At 40.1% G+C, this 20,558-nt stretch overlaps 1 protein-coding gene across 3 annotated transcripts; it reads right to left on the reverse strand.

The window, feature by feature from the left end:
• Positions 1–578: 578 nt before the first annotated feature.
• On the reverse strand, positions 579–20,396 carry LOC306891624 (uncharacterized protein). 3 transcript variants are annotated; one of them, XM_079451995.1, is made up of 26 exons: positions 20,370–20,396; positions 20,161–20,281; positions 19,541–19,630; positions 19,024–19,116; positions 17,469–17,561; positions 17,247–17,333; positions 17,062–17,159; positions 16,752–16,952; positions 16,594–16,644; positions 16,418–16,507; positions 15,084–15,235; positions 14,804–14,885; positions 14,428–14,534; positions 14,208–14,292; positions 13,301–13,407; positions 12,997–13,106; positions 12,616–12,727; positions 12,154–12,294; positions 11,973–12,066; positions 3,654–4,319; positions 3,027–3,122; positions 2,391–2,624; positions 2,143–2,290; positions 1,969–2,013; positions 1,827–1,853; positions 579–1,412 (listed from the first exon to the last, which is right to left on the reverse strand). In XM_079451995.1, exons 3-26 carry the CDS (start codon positions 19,620–19,622, stop codon positions 874–876), a joined length of 3,540 nt encoding a protein of 1,179 aa, XP_079308121.1. In that variant the 5' UTR covers positions 19,623–19,630; positions 20,161–20,281; positions 20,370–20,396; the 3' UTR covers positions 579–873. The 3 variants fall into 3 exon arrangements, with proteins under 3 accessions (XP_079308121.1, XP_079308122.1, XP_079308123.1); XM_079451996.1 differs by lacking the exon at positions 20,370–20,396 and having other exon boundaries at positions 20,161–20,352; XM_079451997.1 differs by lacking the exon at positions 20,370–20,396 and having other exon boundaries at positions 17,062–17,143; positions 20,161–20,216.
• Between the last annotated feature and the right edge of the window lie 162 nt (positions 20,397–20,558).

Genomic DNA, 20,558 nt, shown 5'->3' on the forward strand with positions numbered 1-20,558 from the left:
AAAACCTCCTGTTAGGAAAGCGAAACGCTTCTGGTTAAACATCCACCTCGTGGCGCCTCGAAGAAACGCAGCCTCCATTCAGCCCCAAGGTATTTTCTCACCGACAGTTACTTTTGACATGATCCAACAAGTACAGTGTACAGAGAGCAAATACCGTTAGGATTTGGTTTGGGAGTTACCGAGAACGGTAAAAACCCCAACAACGTTAAGACAGTCAATGTCGATTACAAATGCATAACTTCCAGACGATTTAGGCTATAACAGCCTGGGATTTTTATTAAAAAAATAAGCAAATGCCATTTACCAGCGTTCAAGAATAAACCATGTAAGCAGCGATGAACAGTTTAAATGGCAGGCGACGTGTAGCTCACGTAAACGCCTTGATGCGACTCTGGGCTACGTGTCTTGAATGATCCACGTGGAGAGAACGAGTGGAATTTAGCGGAATAGAAACGGAGAAAATGTACTTGCAGTAACTTGTCATTTGCTATCTGAAATAATTGTTCACCATGCTCACAAGAGCACTCTCTAGTGTATAGAATACAGGTAAGATGCAGTTTTAAAGAGTGGGAACTGGTAGGCTTAATGAAATAGGAGTTTATTCATTTTTTGTGTCTGACAAGGAAGAGGATATTGATACAATAGCATTTGTTGCTACGTTTACAAAAAAAAGTTTGTTATCTGGTTAGATTATTTTGAAGCTGCGTTCAAGTGTGGTAATGTTAATAGAGTTTTTATATTAATGCTTATTTGTCAATTTTTTCTGTGTTTCACTTAAAATCTTACAATAGGCTACTCAGCCGACAGACATAACGCCTTACACATTTTAGATCAGATGTCTGATCATAAATCCCTCTCTTTCTCTCTGATGAGTCAAAAAATAACAGGCGTGATCACCAGCGGTGCATCATTGTTGCCCGTTTTGTTGGTACAGGGACTGAAGAACGGATAAATAGTCTCGGAGAATGTGTACATGAAAGTGTAGATGTGTACTTTTGCGTCTACATTATAAAATGACACTTGACCTTTTTCATAGTCCACAAACACCCCTATCTTCTGCGGTTTCAGGCTGAGGGGTAGGGGAGTGGAAGGCTCAGTCCTAAAAGTATAGTTGTTCTTGTCCCGCAAGCTTAGAAACCAGTAGCCGTTGCTGGGGCTAACCGTGATCTTACCCTTTCTGTTGATGGAATGAGTAGCCACCCCCAGGTCCCAGTCAGTTTTCCCACCCACCTCTACCTCCCAGTAATGTCGACCACTTGTGAATCCCTCGCGTCCCAGTACACAGACCACACGGTCGAACCGTTCACGGTTGTTGAGAACTAGGTGGTGCCTTTCACCGCACCACACCTTCTTCCAGTCCTCTGATAAGATGAGGCGTGGATGGGCAGTGTTGGGGTCCAGGGTCACATCCACTGGTTGAGGGAGTCAAAGAAACTACATTTTAAAAAGTTGTACGATTAATTAACTAAAACTGGACAACATGACCTGTTGTTGGCGTCCAGTAATGTAAATAATAAAAGATTTAACAGAAGATGCTAGATAATTATAGAATATATTTAAAATGGCCGTGTTGCATTTAAAATATTTCTAATAAGGTGTTTTATCTGCCTGGCTACCATTATTGTCATCACAGACTAGCAGATGTAGAATCAGTAAACCATAAGCCATCCATAGAAAACGTCTAGCTGAAAATAACCCCGGACAATCACCTTTTTAACATCACTCATAAACCACGTGCATGATAGAGTATACAAATCAATTTGCATTTTCCTTGAAGAAAATTATTTATGACTTTAGATAAATAAGAGTTCTAAATGTAGTCATACCAGCGTACTCCTGTATTGTCTTTATTTCTGCGAAAAAATTGAAATAAGATGATTTTATTCCAAAGTAACTTTTTTATACGAAATCCAAAATCTTAATAGATCATGGAAAAATTATGTTTTGCTAACTGAAGGTAAAACTTACTTGGTAGAGATTTCGTTGGTGATTGTTCAGGGGACAACGAAAGGCCTAGAACAGAAAAAAACACTTTAAGTCAAGTACACGTGTTTTTTAAAGCTGAACTGTTAGCAACCTGCATTAAAATCCACTAGATGGCGCCATAGCTTAATGTTTCACAGTTGTCCACAAAAAACCTACAGATAGCAGGGAGTTTATGAAGTTCCTCCTTGAATCGTTCTAGTAGCTGACAGATAGAGGTGTAAACTGCTTTCGTTCCTAGGTCGGATGTTAATGAAACACCTGCCCAGTCCTTCATTGTGAGTGGCACGTTGATATCAGAAAAACTCTGTTGGAGTAAAAGTATAATTGTTGTTTTAATTAACAAGGTTGTTATGTCTTGCTTTTTTCTTCAGTGGTGAGAAATGAACATATGACAGACTACAGACCTTTAGTCCAGTGTTGTAGTCTTTAATTTGGGCAACTTTACCCAGCGCAGCACTTCTCTTCCTTAACTGTGTGATCTCCTGCTCCAGTTCTTTGATCACCACCTCAGCCTGGTGTTCTGCAGAGCAACAATTAATCTCAATCACCTCCAACAGCCCCGCGTGGCTGCACTCGATGGAGCTGATCAAAGCTCCAAAGAACTGCATGCTGCGTTGCGTCTCGCGCTCGCCGAGCATCTTGAGTGGGAGGTGGAGGAAGCGTGAGTGAGACAAACGGAAACAGAAAAATGATCAACATAAGTAGATGTCTTTCAGTATGAAAATCTGAAATCAAAGGTTAAGTGATTTGTTAACCCAAATGCAATTTCTGTCCTTATTTACCACTTCCCTGTGGTTTCAAGCCTTTTTGATTACTCATCAAACCCTACTCTTTTTTTCCATACAGTGAGTGTACAGTATGTGGAGAATGAGAATGTAAGTCAACAAAACTCAGTCTATAGCATCTTATAACTTCACTGGAGTATTGAATCCATGATCCTGAGCAATTTGTGCAAGTTCAGAACTTTTCCAGCAGCCCATTGAACATTTGTGATGAAATGGGTTTGGATGGTAAGAAAAAGCCAAAACACTGTTGCTTACTTTAATTTCAGTCAGTGATTGTTTGATCTCCCCCACTTTCTGCAGTCTCTCTTTGGTCATCTCTTGTATCTCATTTTCTATGGTACTTATTTTCATCTGTGTGGGAAGGAAATACAGGAAACGATGCAGCAGGAAGTCTTTGAATATTATTTTGAGTTCGTCTTTGCCACCGTACACACACACGCACGCACGCAATTAATATTTATAATATAAAATGGAATAGGAGAGAGTTATTTTCATTGTTAGTTGTTTTAAATTTTTTTTGCTGTCACACCACATTAGTCAAGTGGCATTTATGTTTAAAGATGGCACAGTCACACTTTTCAGGCAACAATTTATGATTACAAGTTTATATAATATTAAAAGGAAGGTTTTATATTCTGAAACAATCATATTATTTACTATTCAAAAACTTTCCAAGGGATGTGTGGCTTTATGTCTGCCTGACAGTAAAACAATCTCTTACATGAGATCTTTGTCAAGTGGTAGATTTAAAAACGCTAAATCCCTCTGATTCTGAATGAGATGATTTGCAGTGTCTACACATTTTATCAGCATGATTGCTAAGCAGTAAACCCATGAATTAGGTATTGTTAGCAAAAATCCTTTTTCCTCCTTTTTACCTACCTTATTACTTTGCCACTCTTTCTCAGCACATGTTATGCTATGTGATTGGTGTTCTGTTTGTCCACACTCCACACAAATACATTCCAGATCGGATTGACAGAACAGTTCCAGGTTTCGGTGGTGTTTTGGACAAAGAGGCAAATTCATAGGATTTTCAGCCCCACTCAGTGTAAACCTTCGCATGGAAAGTTCTCTGGTTAAAACTGGTGCCGGGGTGCCATCTGCAATATCTGCATTTACTGTGACAGTTTGTCCAGGTCCTGTTTTATTTTGAGAGGTAAATTTCCGCTTCATTTCATTAAAGAGACCTGGAAGATGGCTTGGTCTTTCTGTCTCATCCACTGACCCCTGTGGTCTTCCTTCTTCCTCAACTGCCCTACCTCCGCCGACCCCCTTACAGGATCCTTTTTTGCTTGTCATTAGCTTGAACTGTTCGGTGATCTCACGGAGGGTCCGATTAATGTGGAGATCGGGCTTTCTCTTAAAGCCCCTCTTGCATAGGGGGCACTGGCAGTGCTTGGTTGAATCCCAGTAGTTACCGATGCAGGCCATGCAGAAGCTGTGACCGCACGGTGTAGATACTGGATTGGCGAACACATCTAAGCAGATGGAACACAGCAGTTGATCTTCGGAGAGGAAGCTGCGCGAGAATGACATGGCAGAGAACTACAGGAGATGAGAGGACGGGAGTAAAAAAGTTAAAGGAGGTAATAGTTATGACCTAGAATGGCTAGAATGACCTGATATGTTGTGAAAATCAATATTAGTAGTTATAAGAACTAAATCACAGAAATCAGTAACAAGTGCTCAACAACCGGTGGACGCCGTGATCAGAGCTGTGTTTTTTGTTGTGTGTTTTATCATAACGGAGAAGGAATGTTGCAATTGAAAGGAGAGAAGCAATCTACTACAACAACATACTAAATCATCAAGGCTGAGGAAGAAACACAACACACAGATAAAAGCATCAGCCAAATACCGGTAACATTAGCTTCGCTAACAAAAATAAGCAAGTTCAAGAATATTTTTGAACATAGTTTATGTAGCAAGTATATTTATTCAGTAAATAAATCGTCCCACTATTTAGTTTATAAAAGTAAACTTTCAAGTAAGTGTAACTTAATGACAATCTTCCAAGAGAAGCGTCAATAAGTGTAATGTTTAAGAAATGTTTTTTGGGCTTTAAATAATGTACAGTAAATTGCACAAAATTGCATCAGTCACAGAAACAAAAAAATATTATTTTACAATGTACTGTTTTCTTTTTGCAGATTTTTTAAACACTTACAAGTGTTACTATTTACCGGAAAACACAAACTCCAAATGCCGTCACACACAAAGCATGCTGGAAACTGGAAATCTCACCCAGTTTTAACAATTTAAGGTTAACACAAATGATTTGTTACAACTTGTTACATTGCGATTAATAGTCTGAGGTAACTAAATAAGACATATAAAGAAAATGGTGTTCAAACCTCAAATCAACTCTTTCACACTGGAATGAGGTAGTGTTGGCTAAAGTGTACACTGAAAAATGTTGCTGTAGTTTTGCTGCAGGGTTGCTAGTAACTTACAGTAACATTACTCTTTTCAATTTGAGTTCAAACTTTACTTTAACCTAAATTAAAACTTGAGATTCAAAATGAGCACGAAGAGACTGGTAGAGCACAGCAACAATACATTTGTTTTTTAGTGAAAATATTTTAAACTTCTTAAATTACGATATATTTGCATAACAACCAAAGTGACCTAAGACATTTAGTATTGTTTCATGAAAGATAATATAAGAAATAGATTTATGTCATTAATTATTATGTTTAAAACAAAATTGTAAATTACTTGCAGATGCCGTTTGAGTACTCAACAGTGCACTTGTTATGCTTCAGATCTGCTTGCTTCATTGGCTTGTTCCTTAGTTTGTTTTGTTTTTATGCTGTTACTCTTGTGAAGCAGCTTTTGACTTTTTTTATCTAGAAATTCACATACACAAACATTCTAAAAAAATTCACATATACACTTAAATGTAACCGAAACTTCTGACATTATTTTGCCATCTTTGGAGTCTTGTACATGCTACAGTACAGAGTACTTTAAGCAAAACTCAAAATATCAAGCCAAGTGAGATGATGTCAAGGATGCAAGCATTTCTTAGAACGTTTTTCACTGATGTGCAGTTAAATACTATAGACTTATTTTTTCTTGTCCTATCTTAGGAGAATAAACACCATCTGCTTTGATTTTGTTATCTAGCAGCAATGGCATTCATTCATTTACACGAGGCTTTAGTGTCCAAATATATTAGGCATTCAGGGGTCGGTAATATGCAAACAGAAATATTGTCTATAAAATCACATCAGCATATTTTAAATGTCATTGTAATATTATGTAATTTTATGCTCGGCAATACTGACATAAATCCACATAAACAACTACAAAATAACTTGTGTATATAATACACTAAATAAATCTTTACATTACCTCTGTAGGTTATTTTTTTATATTTGACTCCTCCTTTGAATCCAGATGATTCAGTAGTACAGATGTCCGAGTGAGAAAACCTTACATGTGCTTTGCGTTCGGTACACTGCTCTGCACCCCCTTACTGTTCTCTCTCTCTTTCTTCAAGATATACGGAGTTCAAACCTGCCCGACAAGATTCCTTCAGAGATTACATGCTTGATTCAAATACACCTCATTGGCAAGTTATGTTTAAATGAATCTTTTTTTATGCAGGAACATAAGTATTTGTTTAGTTTGTCACATAGATGACACTGATCTATTATGTCAATAGTACTTACCTAAGATCATATGAGGAGAAAATCAAAGGTCTGCCATGCAAACCAACACTTGATTATGGAAAAATCTCAAGTCATTTCAAATGAGCAGACAAACAGATGCATTTTGGAAACCAGAACCAGATGGTAACACAAGCTTAATGGTACTGCCTGCAAAGCAGCTTATCTGACCAATAGAAATATTTCAACGACAGTATTTGAGTCCAGTGCTACTCTACAGGTACCGTAAATACAGGATAAGAACAGTGAGTAGGTCAAGAGATAAGAAATATTAAGACAAGTGATCAGGACAACCTGGTCGGTCACGTACAACATTCCTGAGGTCGGTTTCAACCAGTTCTCACCTTTTGTCTTGTCAACACATCTCTGGCTTTATTTATGTTTTAAAACAGCATACTTCGGACACAATTTTAGTGGTTTAGCTTAAATGTCTGTTTCGTAAGGTGACATGAGAACAATAAATAAGATAAATCAGTCTGTGACAATTTAGATTTCATTGAATTATTTTTATTTTCACAGTACCTCTTCCCTCTACCCCATTAATAAAATGACTTGAAACACATCAGCCAAAGAGACATACTGATATGTGTTTACATAAAGCTGTGATTGCATGAAAGGCTCCGTTCTTTAAATACTAGTTATTTTACATTGCATATATTCAAAGGTGTATTCAATGTTTATTGTTTGTGACATCAGCAGATTTAAAGTTTATCAAGTCAAACAATTATATAAGCTAAACTCAGTTCTTTAACGTGGCAACTTTCTGTTCTTTTCCATCCACACTCTTTGCTCTCTTCATTTGGAAGACCACTTTGGCTGCCTCATCCGAGAGACTCTGAGGAGGAAACATTTCATTCAGCTTTTATACTTGCATGATATAATCTATGATTGCAATGATCGATTGTAATAACGATACTGTTATCGAAAATATTTCATATATATTTTACACTGAATTTCACAGTAAACTTTTATAAAATACACAGGTAAATTTTAGTTTTGATCACTTTTTCTTTCTGATAACATTTCAATCTGCTTACAGCTAAATTTCAACTGTTTACATGTGGTGAAATCTAAAATGCATTGTCATAGGGTTAGGGTGTGCTCATGCTTATGAAATGCTTTCCTTTTATAAAATTAAGCCCTTGAGGGCTTACAACTTTGCATGATTACAATGTAACACTTGGACACGTCCTAATAACAGTCACTAAGATATCTGCAAAAAATGCAAAAATGTTACCTGGCTAAATACAGAAAATACAATTACTTAGTCTGGGTGGTCGTGGAGCCTTTACAGCCTTGCTCTCTCTGTCACTGTGTTTAGTAACTAGTTCTTATGTAAAGTTCTGTTAATTGAAATCCAATAAAACATTGAAAATGTTGCCTTAGGAATGACCTGAAATATGTTTGCACTGTGGCAATAAAGATAAAACTAAACTAAACTAAACTAAACTAAACTAAACTAAACTAAACTAAACTAAACTAAACTAAACTAAACTAAAAATAAAATAAAATAAAAATAAATTAAACTTATATTGCAATACAAAATAAAAAACAAATGAAAACAAAGTCAAAAGCACATAACAAATAAGTTGTTATAAATGCAACTAAATCCCCTCCTTGAACCGCCACCTTAACGTGGTGGAGGGGTTTGAGTACCCGAGTGACCCTAGGAGCTATGTTGTCTGGGGCTATATGCCCCTGGCAGTGTCTCCCAAGGCAAACAGGTCCGAGGCGACGAGTCAGACTAAGAGTGGTTCAAAAACCCCCATATGAAGAGTAAGATTTCAAGGACCGTGACGTCGGCCGGTATGGCGCAACCGGGGCACCACCCTGGAGCCAGGCCCAGGGTTGGTGCTCGTATGCGAGCGCCTGGTGGCCCGGCCTTTCCCCACGGGGTCCGGCCGGGCTCAGCCCGAAGGAGTGACGTGGGGCCGCATTCCCGTGGGCTCACCACGTGCGGGAGGGACCATAGGGGGTCGGTGCATAGTGGATTGGGCGGCAGACGGAGGGGAGGGCCACGACAACCCGATCCTTGGACACGGAAACTAGCTCTAGGGACGTGGAATGTCACCTCGCTGGCGGGGAAGGAGCCTGAGATGGTGCGTGAGGTTGAGAGGTTCCGACTAGAGATAGTCGGGATCACCTCTACGCATGGCTTGGACTCTGGAACCACACTCGAGAGAGAGAGGATGGACACTTCACCACTCTGGAGTTGCCCATGGTGTGAGGCTGGTGTGGGTTTGCTTATAGCCCCCCAGCTCTCCCGCCATGTGTTGGAGTTTACCCCGGTGAACGAGAGGGTCGTCTCCCTGTGCCTACGGGTAGGGGATAGGTCTCTCATTGTTGTTTGTGCTTACGGGCCGAACGGCAGTGCAGAGTACCCGACCTTCTTGAAGTCTCTAGGAGGGGTGCTGGAAAGTGCTCCGACTGGGGACTCCGTCGTTCTACTGGGGGACTTCAACTCCCATGTGGGTAACGACAGTGACATCTGGAGAGGCGTGATTGGGAGGAACTGCCCCCCTGATCTGAACCCGAGCGGTGTTCAGTTATTGGACTTTTGTGCTAGTCACAGTTTGTCTATAACGAACACCATGTTCAAGCATAAGGGTGTCCATCAGTACACGTGGCACCAGGACACCCTAGGCCGCAGGTCGATGATCGACTTTGTGGTCGTTTCATTTGACCTGCGACTGTATGTTTTGGACACTCGGGTTAAGAGAGGGGCGGAGCTGTCAACTGATCACCACCTGGTGGTGAGTTGGATCCGATGGCAAGAGAGGAAGCTGGACAGACTCGGCAGACCCAAACGTACTGTAAGGGTCTGCTGGGAACATCTGGCTGAGTCTCCTGTCAGAGAGATCTTTAACTCCCACCTCCGGCAGAGCTTCAACCGGATCCCGAGGGAGGCTGGAGATATTGAGTCCGAGTGGACCATGTTCTCCACCTCCATTGTCGAAGCAGCCGTTCAGAGCTGTGGCCGTAAGGTCTCCGGTGCCTGTCGAGGTGGCAATCCCCGAACCCGGTGGTGGACACCGGAAGTAAGGGAAACCATCAAGCTGAAGAAGGAGTCCTATCGGGCCTGGTTGGCTTGTGGGACTCCTGAGGCAGCTGACTTGAACCGGCAGGCCGGAGAAGGACTGTCGACTGGCCTCGAAGAGATTCTGGCAAACCGTCCGGCGCCTCAGGAGAGGGAAACAGTGCCCTACCAGTGCTGTTTACAGTGGAGGTGGGCAGCTGTTCACCTCAACTGGGGATGACGTCGGACGGTGGAAGGAGTACTTCGAGGATCTCCTTAATCCCTCCGTCACGTCTTCCATTGAGGAAGCAGAGGCTGAGGACTCAGAGGTGGACTCTTCCATCACCCAAGCTGAAGTCACTGAGGTAGTCAAGAAACTCCTCGGTGGCAAGGCACCGGGGGTGGATGAGATTTGCCCTGATTACCTCAAGTCACTGGATGTTGTGGGGCTGTCTTGGCTGACACGCCTCTGCAGCATCACGTGGCGGTCGGGGACAGTGCCTCTGGGATGGCAAACCGGGGTGGTGGTCCCTCTTTTTAAGAAGGGGGACCGGAGGGTGTGTTCCAACTACAGGGGATCACACTTCTCAGCCTCCCCGGGAAAATCTATGCCAGAGTACTGGAAAGGAGAATACAGCCGATAGTAGAACCTCGGATTCAGGAGGAACAGTGTGGTTTTCGTCCTGGCCGTGGAATGCTGGACCAGCTCTACACCCTCTACAGGGTGCTGGAGGGTTCATGGGAGTTTGCACCAACCAATCCACATGTGTTTTGTGGATTTGGAGACTGCATTCGACTGTGTCCCTCGCGGCATCCTGTGGAGGGTGCTTCGGGAGTATGGGGTCCGGGGTCCTAGCTAAGGGCTGTCAGGTCCCTGTACGACCGAAGCAGGAGCTTGGTTCGCATTGCCGGCAGTAAATCGGACTTGTTCCCAGTGCATGTCGGACTCCGGCAGGGCTGCCCTTTGTCACCGGTTCTGTTTTAAATTTTTATGGATAGAATTTCTAGGCGCAGCCAGGGGCCGGAGGGTGTCAGGTTTGGGGACCACACGATCTCGTCTCTGCTCTTTGCGGATGATGTTGTCGTGTTGGCCCCTTCAAACCAGGACCTTCAGCATGCACTGGGACGGTTTACAACCGAGTGCGAAGCGGCTGGAATGAAAATCAGTACCTCCAAATCCGAGCCCATGGTCCTCAGTCGGAAAAGGGTGGCTTGCCCACTTCAGGTTGGTGGAGAGTTCCTGCCTCAAGTGGAGGAGTTTAAGTATCTTGGGGTCTTGTTCACGAGTGAGGGAAGGATGGAACGGGAGATTGACAGACGGATCGGTGCAGCTTCTGCAGTAATGCGGTCGATGTACCGGTCTGTCGTGGTGAAGAAAGAGCTGAGCCGCAAGGCGAATCTACGTTCCTACTCTCACCTATGGTCATGAGCTTTGGGTCATGACCGAAAGAACAAGATCCCGGATACAGGCGGCCGAAATGAGCTTCCTCCGCAGGGTGGCTGGGCGATCCCTTAGAGATAGGGTGAGAAGCTCGGTCACCCGGGAGGAGCTCGGAGTAGAGCCGGTGCTCCTCCACATCAAGATGGGTCAGCTGAGGTGGCTTGGGCATCTGTTCCGGATGCCTACTGGACGCCTTCCCCGGAAGGTGTTCCGGGCCCGTCCGACCGGGAGGAGACCCCGGGGAAGACCTAAGACACGCTGGTGGGACTATGTCTCCCGGCTGGCCTGGGAACGCCTCTGTGTCCCCCCGGAAGAGCTAGAGGAAGTGTCTAGGGTGAGGGATGTCTGGGCATTTCTGCTTAGACTGCTGCCCCCGCTACCCGGCCCCGGATAAGCGGAAGAAAATGAATGAATGAATAAATGCAACTAAAATGAACATAAAAACAAAAAATATATTTTCAAACTACAATAAAAACAAAACTACAATAACTCTGCTTAGGTGCATCAATAATAAAAAAGTTTCACACAAAAGAGGATTTTTGGAGCCTCTTTTATGGTTGTATGTAATTACCTGTGAATCATTTGATATTGCTTTAATATTTATGACACAAGAACGTTTGTCAAAACATGTAGTCCCTACGATGGAGGCTTTACCTGTACACACACAAAACGGAAAGAAAAAAGTTTCAACTCACTGCGGTATAAGATGTCTTCATTGGTTCTTTGTTCTCTTCCTTGGTCTGTTTTGTGTGAGAAATGTTGTTTGTAACAAGCACTACCATTGGGTCACAGTGATTTATTTATAAGGCTTGAGGCCTTTTTTTGAGCTGAGCAGGTTTCATTTCATTACAATGTGTCACTGACACATCTACGGTTTTGAACACGAGAGGATGTGTGTGGAAGTGAAAGAGGCCTGACTGTGGTATGCGGCCTATAAACAATTTTACATAAAGGCTAAATATTTTGACAGTCGAAATGTGCAGATCCTGTTTCATTCCATATTTCATTATTTGTTATAAGGTGTTGTTTCAGGGTTTGATTGAGGGTGATTGAGGATGTGCTCTGACCTGGTTAACTGTGGTGAGGTCTTCACAGATCATACTCATCGTACTGATCCAGTTCCCATAGATACTCTCTTCTTTAGGACTTTTTTTCTGTTCACTGTCAGATTAACCGAAAGAATGACAATCACACAAAAATACACCTACACATACAACACTTATCAGAACAGATCATGTGTAGCATTACCTGATGTCTTTGAGAAGGTCTTGCTGAGCTCTGAGCTGTCTCTGTGCTTCCTTTACTCTGCCCTCCATGGTCAGCCTGGCACACAGCTGGGCACAGTGAACGCCCAGCACAGACATATTTAAGCTGCCCGCCCAAACCCAACTATAGAGTGTGAAAGAGAATTGGAGAAAACAAGTATTAATGTCATTGTTACCTATCTGTGTCCACAATTCTATGTTTTGGCAATATGGATCACCATGGCTATAGTTCTCCCATAGACATATGGCCATAAGATATGTGGCATTGGTATGTATGTGATACTGAAGGGAAAGTGTGTAAAAAATCAAGAGAATTATTTTTATGCCATGGATTCTGGGAAGTAATTCTGCCATTAATAACTACTACTATGCGAAATGCCCTTGAAATTCATTTTTTAAAGAGAGGTCATTTTATATGATTTAAACCAAGTGGGAAATATTTTACCTGCTGGTGGTCACTCGTTTCTGTTGAGTAATAACTCGTGTCACTTTCTGTAAATCTCGAGTTCTAAAACTCAGCTGCAGCTGGAAAGGGACCCTGTCCTGTTTTTGAAAACCTAAAATTGTACAAATGTATTTTCAATAATAGAATAGAGCATTTATTAATGAAATAAATGACATAATATGCTGTTTAATGCATTGGATTATTTCCATATATTTTACATTAATGTTTGCTGTGAAAGACCCACTGAATGAAGATAACATTATTGCGGAAGATTAATAAATAATTTTTATTCTGTAGAAATCTCCCAAAACCTATGTTGACATCAACATTTATTAACAATTTTAAATGATCTTTTGCTTGTGGCATGAATTTTGTGCTTACTCTCAACTTTTTCGGGTTTGACTGCAAACTGGAAGGTGATCTCCACCTTGTCTGTAACATTACCAATCTCTCTCACTAACCGATGATCCTCCTCCTCGTAGGGGAAGTACCTGCGATAATCAGAAAACATCAACAATCGTGAGACAAAGGCAAACAAAATTGAAGCAGTATGAACGCATGTATTCACATACTAGTGCACATATGTATCTGCATGTATAGTTTTTGGGTGTGGGATTGTGTATTTGGTTGACTGTGCACCCAAATGTTTGGTCACACCAAAAGAGGGTTATAAATAGATACTTGCATGCCATCAGGTACCAGCAATGTTGCCATTACACTAGTTGCTAGGACGTTGTCAGCTATGGCACTCTGAATCTCTGTAGCGACCGTACCAATATTTACAATATTGATCTGTGAAGGAGGGGTTGACAAATTGTATTAAAAAGCATACTAATTATTTAATATAACACATGGATATTTGATAATAGATTGCTTACTGATATTAAATGGCTTTTAAAGATATGTGCAATTTGTCCATTTGGCAAACTGGTATTACATTTGTGTCGCATACCAAAACACATGGCTGTTACTAAAACACAGTGACTGATGTCAAACCTGCAAATGCGTGCAGCTTCCTGTTATCATCTGTTCAATGCACAACACTTGAACTCAGGAGGGAAAATACTGAACACAAATCGTTTACTCTTGCGCTTTGTTAAACTATGTTTGGGTGAAATTTGAGATGTATCAGTTTCTCCAAAATGGGCTTTAGAGCACAAGGTTTCTTTTAAAAACGGGGTCAGCCACTACGGGTTATACAAGCAATGTGCGTGTCTGTAGTATCCGTTTTCACTTTGTTTTCTTTTTACTTGTAGGTTTTGCTTATAGTTAATATGTCTCATGTATGTAGCAATGAAAATTTTTACAAGTGCTATATAAATAATGTCGAGTTGAGTTTAGGATGTACTCAAAGTGTGCCAGATGTAACATGAAGTAGTAAATACAGTGTTTTAGTATAAATTATGTGTTGGATAACACAGTGTGAGCATTTGCCAAATGTTTGACATCATATTTAGTGAAAGAAAACACCCTTTCTGTGAAGGACTTGTGACTGTAATTTTTTTCAAACATGGGTTTGAAACATGATCCAAAATATGACACCTAATCTGATACCTGCTGATGTCAAGACGAGTTGTTGTGCAATAACTCACTCTGCCTCCGGAATGATCAGCCAGCCTTCCAACCTCTGCCAAGCGACAGTCCTCTCCCTCAAAGGTCATCACTGAAACAATCACACTAAAAAAACACGACTTGTACGTATAAATATTACGTATTTTATTTTCTGAAGAAGATTTATGATGTATTCTAAAAAGGTCCTAAGACATATTTTACTCAACGGTTTTGTGAGATAAGTGTTTTGCAGCCCCTCACCCCGTTTCTGCAGCATAACAGGCTACCTGGTTGTAGAAATAAGGGGAAGATTCTTGTTCTAATTGGCCCAGGCCTACATTGGCCTGCCCATCTGTGCAAATTATGACCTAAAACATAGAACATGACCAGTTATTTTTCATTAGAGTGATAGCCGTCTATTCACCACTGACATTAAAATAGTGTTTTCCTGGGGACCTCAACTCCCAAGGTGGCCTAAATATTAAAAACAACATTTTACTTTGTTGAAATTGTTAGTGGGGGCTTCAAATATTGTTGTGGACAACGATGAGGGCTTTAAATCAAAAGATTGGAGATCCACTGTATTGGAGTATGTATAAATATGTAATTGCAAGAATATTCAACTATGAATACACGCCTTCGACCCTGTGAACTGTGATGCCATGGCAACCGAGATGAGTGCAGCCGGTCCCAGTGCTGTCGCTCCATGCTCTAGGAGTCTAAGGAGTAAACAAACAAAAAAACTAACAAAAAAGAAAATAGAAATAAAATACAAACAGCATTTACAGACACGATTTAATCTCATTAAAATGAACATTATTATACAAATTACCATTCCTGTTAAAAAAAGTGTAGAGAAGGTGATGTGAGTTCAGAAAAACACACTTATGATAAAGGTAGGAGAGCGTTTCACTTACTCCTTGATTTTTTGAGTAAGGGGCTGTATGGTTTCTGCAATGCAGTGAGGGGTGCTGTAATTCTCTCCTTCTTTCTTCAGATAGTCATAGTCCACCAGTGCCCAGTCCCTTAGAGAGAGAGGAACCCCACGGCCATCTCCGTACACTGTCACCTGACAACCACACACACACAAACATTTACATGTAGGGAAATGGTTTCACATCTCTTCAATAGTCATATACATTAAATTCACCTTCAAAATGAAAATTCTGTCATCATTTACTCACCCTATGTTGTAATTTTAAACACAAAGATATAAAAAAAATGGTGGTAACCAAAAACTGTTAGTCACCATTGACTTCTATTGTATAGACACAAAACCAATGCAAACAATTGGGACCGACAGTTTTCTGTTACCAACATTTTTCAAAATGTCTTCTTTTGTATTCTGCAGAAAAAAGTCATGCAGGTTTGAAATGACAAGAGGCTCTGTAAATACTGACAGAATGTTCAATTTGAAGGCGAAGTTATTTAAGAAAATGCTTGAAATAAACAAGAAAACAAAACTGTGCAGCCTAAAAAAAGCATGAGGATAATGTTAGTTCTTGCAGGTCCCGTGAGTCAAGCTCGCATCAGCTGATCCTCATCTACCTTTAGAAATATGACGCCATCCAAGCTTCCATTTTAGAATTCATTCAGCTAACAGCAGCGTGTTACCCCTCCAGCTCCACTTCACATTTACAATTGGACTCGACTTCTGTTATTCCTTTTCATAAGTCTCAATTACTTTACATAATGTTTTACACTTACTGTAAATGTCATTTAGAACTTATGACATCTGTTTGTTCTGTTCATTTTTTGATGGAACTGAAACTGACCAAATTTCACATTATCTAACTCCCTAAATGCTTATATTGCTAATCTTCTGCTACAATTTTGTTCTTTTTTCTAAATGTTTCGTCATGACCAGTTACTCAAACCAAAAGGTGTCTCATAAATTATACAGGAATGGAAAATGCAGACATTATTGGTCAAGATCTTAGTAAACATTAAAGAACTGTAAAAGTCTGGATTCAGAGGAACGTTGCTCTCCTTCATGTCAGTGATTCCTCATTCTCCAAAGGATGAGCGATTAACAGGCGATAAAAGCCTCTTCTGCTTGTGGTGCTAACATGCTATGTTCTTTTGTTTAAAAATAGATTCAACTCATTCACTGCAAAGAAACTGAAAGTATAAGACAGTTAACCAACCTAAAAAGTCTTCCTGCTCCTCCGTGTCATGGAAGATTAGTTTAGTCACTTTTTTAACATCTACAATGTTGTGTTTATCTCACTCTATGTCTCCGTGTTTTTACCTCATCATTAAACGTGACCAGTGCTACTCTTCGATGAGGTGAGGTCTTCTGTAAGGAGGTAAGCACCATCTGAAGAGCTTCCTGGACTCCCTGAAACATGGAGGGAACTTTAATACAGGAGCAAAGGAGACAAGAAGAGTGTGATAATAGCGAAGACTATAAAAGTCACGTTTTACCTGCAGCCTTGAAATATATGTGGGTGATCGCATGGTATTACCGGGACAGATCTTAGAGAGAAAAAAAACAGACATTTCCAGCATATTAAAGGAGGATGCTTACACAAAATAAAAATAGTGGGAGAAGATTACAGCTAAAATATAAAACAAATCGCCACCTCAGACGTCACGCTCATACTTCCAGAAATGTCTACGCAGAAGACAATCAGCATGTTGTCTAGATTCTCATAATCCACTTCATCCTCATCATCCATGTAAAGTACATCTCGGCCGGGAGGACTGCGCAGGGAGAAGAGCCCTCCCTTCAGCGCAGCCAGTGGGTAGACATTCTCTTTACCACAAAACTCACAGAACCACACCTGGAAAAACAAACGAGGCAGTAGGCGCTTGAACAAAGCAAATGTTATATAAATGTAGATATCTGATGAACACAAAAAGTGTAACGTTGATCAAGTTGCTATATCTCACTGTTGTGTTTTGGTGCGTTTCAGGGCTGCTTGCAGAGGACATGATGGCATTGCATTTTCCACAGTGCACTGGTGTCTGGTTGCTGTGTATAGCAGAATCTAATGAGACGGTGAACGACGTCATCAGAATTTGAATAAGAACATTTTTATGATTTTAAAAAGAGTGTTAAGCAGCTTAAGCAATACGTTTACTAATGTCCACAAGGCTTCCAACTTTGAGTGACACCACGTTAACATTAGCTTTTAGACGAATCTCTTCGTTGCTCTCCAGACCTGGGAGGAGCAGAGAGAAAGGGCAGAACCATACAACAAATAAACTAATGAATTACTGAGCTCAATATGTAACGTGAGATTTTTTACAGTCCATGATGAAACAATTTAAAAGCATGCAAGGATGTATGTTCTCACCTCTTGGTGGTATTGGTGGTGGAAGAGAGCTCGACAGTATATGTTTCTGCTGTATAATACGGGGTGGTACAGGAGGTGGAACCAAACATGAAGCTGTAAATAAAATGATTTCAAATGAAATTGCCTATATTAAACAAACACACATATATGTATATATACCTTAGAAGCCTAATTTGTATGGAGCACTTACAGTTGTGTTAAAAAAAAAGGGAATGTTGGAATGTCTTTCTTTACAAAGCCAAACATTTCCTGTATAAAATGACAAATGCTTGAAGATTAAGCGTTCTTGTGAATCACTGAACTATTTAGTTCTATAGCCACGGTTTCTGAGAACTGCGTCACATCTGTGTTGCGTGGAGTCGACCAACTTCTGGCACCTGTGAACAGATATTCCAGCCCAGGACGATTGCACTACAGACCAAAATTCCTCTGCATTTCTTGGTTTTGCCTCAGAAACAGCATTTTTGATGTCACCTCACAAGTATTCTACATTTGCTGCCTTCGTCCTTCAATAAACCAGACCACGTGTAAATAGTAGGCAACGTGAAACCGCACGTAACGAAACCGATGACACTACATTTTGATGCACTGTATCACAATGATATTTCCTTGATAATTTTTTACTTTTTAACGTTGGGTATAACGCAGAGCTCGCCACTGTTTTTTACACAGCCAATGGAGAAGAGGCGGGACAAACAATACATTTACCAACCATCATACACAACTATGGAGAAGTTTATATGAATGGTTACTCCATTTTCATATTAAGTAATATTTTTTTAAATAAGATAGTAGTAACAAGTAGGCTAACTATTGCGGATATTCTAAATCACAGCAACCGCATCTCCGGAATAACGCGCAGTCCCTCCAAAGCGTTCTCATGCGCCTCTATCTGGTCGTTTTCAGAAGAGCACCAGCTATTATTATTATTGGTGGCAAGAAACGCTTCAGTGGAGAGTTTTATTGGTAATTTATTGGTAAGCATATATCTTATGCATTTACGCAATAAGTCGAGAGGATTCCGGCATTCCTATATAGGCCTACGTAATTAGCGTAGCTACAATTCATAGGCGGGGTTTATGCGAATTGTGAATGAGCGTGCATGCGCGCCCTGTTTACGAATGATTGGAATTCATTAACATACACACATTTCACTATCAAATCGGACGTTTACGAACTATTTGTGAATCGGAAGGGATGTTTTCTGCAGGTCTGTTTTACGCGCAAATGACTCGGAATTTACTCGGAAATGTATTTACTATGTTTCATGAATCAGGCCCAATGTCATGTTATGACTGTTGAGTCTGTTGGTTTTCTATTACTCTACTACACCTACTAGTAAAATATTTGCCATGTAGAAATATAAATTCTATCAAAAACAGTGACTGGTTAGTGATGTGGACTGCTTTAGTTTGAACATAACTGCTTTGAAATGATTTCTCAAAGATCTTTTGATTATCAGAATTTCATAAAAGAACTTCATGCACTGGCTCATTTCAGCTCACGTATACAAAGAGAATAAACCATTTCATGTTTTTTATCATTTCAAACTCACTTGGTTTCTGAACGATGCAAACACGGTTGTCGTAAGGATGTTCTAAAACAGATGGAGCTCTGGACAGACCACAGGGGAGAGTGGAAGTGGAACCTACAAAATGTGTGATAGCAAATGGAACAAAAGTATTTATAGTCTTTAAAGAGGTAAAATAATAAATGCAATAAAAGCAATATAATAATGAATGTCCAAATGCAAACCTGACATTACCTAACCTATTTAATAAATTGTTACTATGTATTAAATTTACAGTTGAATTCAAAAGCAAAATTGTAAAAGGTTAAAAATATTAAACCATTGTTTCGGCCAGCAGATGTTACACTTGAGACACTTTCCTGTGTGACAACCTGCCCCTGTTACCTCTACTATACTGTATTTTAGTTTAGAGAATTTTAAGTTCTCTCCTTTTTAATTTGGTCCGATCTTCTCCCAACATCTTGTCAATGCCATGTTACCTGTGATGTTTTTAAATGTAAATATTCAACAGCTTATTTATATATTACATTTGCTGACTTACCTAGATTTAGGACTTTATTTTCATCCTCTGAAAAGCTCTCAGACCTCCAATTGCATACAACATGACTGCACGCAAACTCCATCTCTTTGGCTGATGGAAAGACAGCAGATTACACATATGGATTAAGTTCCATTCTTTACAATCACATGTTAAAAACGAATCTTGTGATATCCACTCAATTTAAAAGAACATCCTCAGCATGAAAACACTAAACATTATACTCATTCTATTATGTCTACAAAGGTAACAATGTGTGTCTCTGTGTAGCTCAGGCTGGATTCCAACTAAAGTTTTCAAACGCTTTCATTTCCTGCAAAAATTGTTAACTTTCTGATCTCGTTTGTTGATTTTATGTTAAAGCCAAGGTTAACAAAGTACACTGAATAAACCAATTTTATTTCCTCATAAAATAATCAAAGACTAGAAAATGACAATCAATCTAGTTTTTTGTATACAAGGTCGCATTAAATGAGTTTAATGTGATTAAAAAAGGATAGAAACTTCTAAAGTCTTTCATTTCTGAGGGTAACGTCCAAATTTGATAAACCTTAAAGGGGAATACAAACTATAAGAGTAATGCAGTAACTAAAAGTACATAACATGTTTGAAAAAATACTTACCTTCAAAGTGACGTGTCTGGCACAGAAACCCAATATTACGGTGCTTTTCTTTCAAGACCTGCTGTGTTTATTTGATAGCATGTGTGGAGATACAGGAAGTCAGGAAACTGTGGGTGCATGACTAGAACAAAGGTAAAAAAAAGAGACTGAAACGAAACAAGATGACTAGTTTAAATGTTTTGTGCAGACTGTGATAATTTAAATGGTACCTGGTTCGTTCATTTCCTCTTTTATATATATTGGACTTTGACCCAGTACATTAACCTGTAGGAAGCTAAATCTTTTTATCATTAGCAGTAGTGCAAGGCTCCATTATCACATTCTGATGAATTCAAAATAGAAGCTCAGCACACATATGTCAACATGATGATAAATATCAACTAAGAAGTGGCATTAAG

Source organism: Barbatula barbatula (assembly GCF_947034865.1).
Source record: "Barbatula barbatula genome assembly, chromosome: 1".
Taxonomy (NCBI): domain Eukaryota; kingdom Metazoa; phylum Chordata; class Actinopteri; order Cypriniformes; family Nemacheilidae; genus Barbatula; species Barbatula barbatula.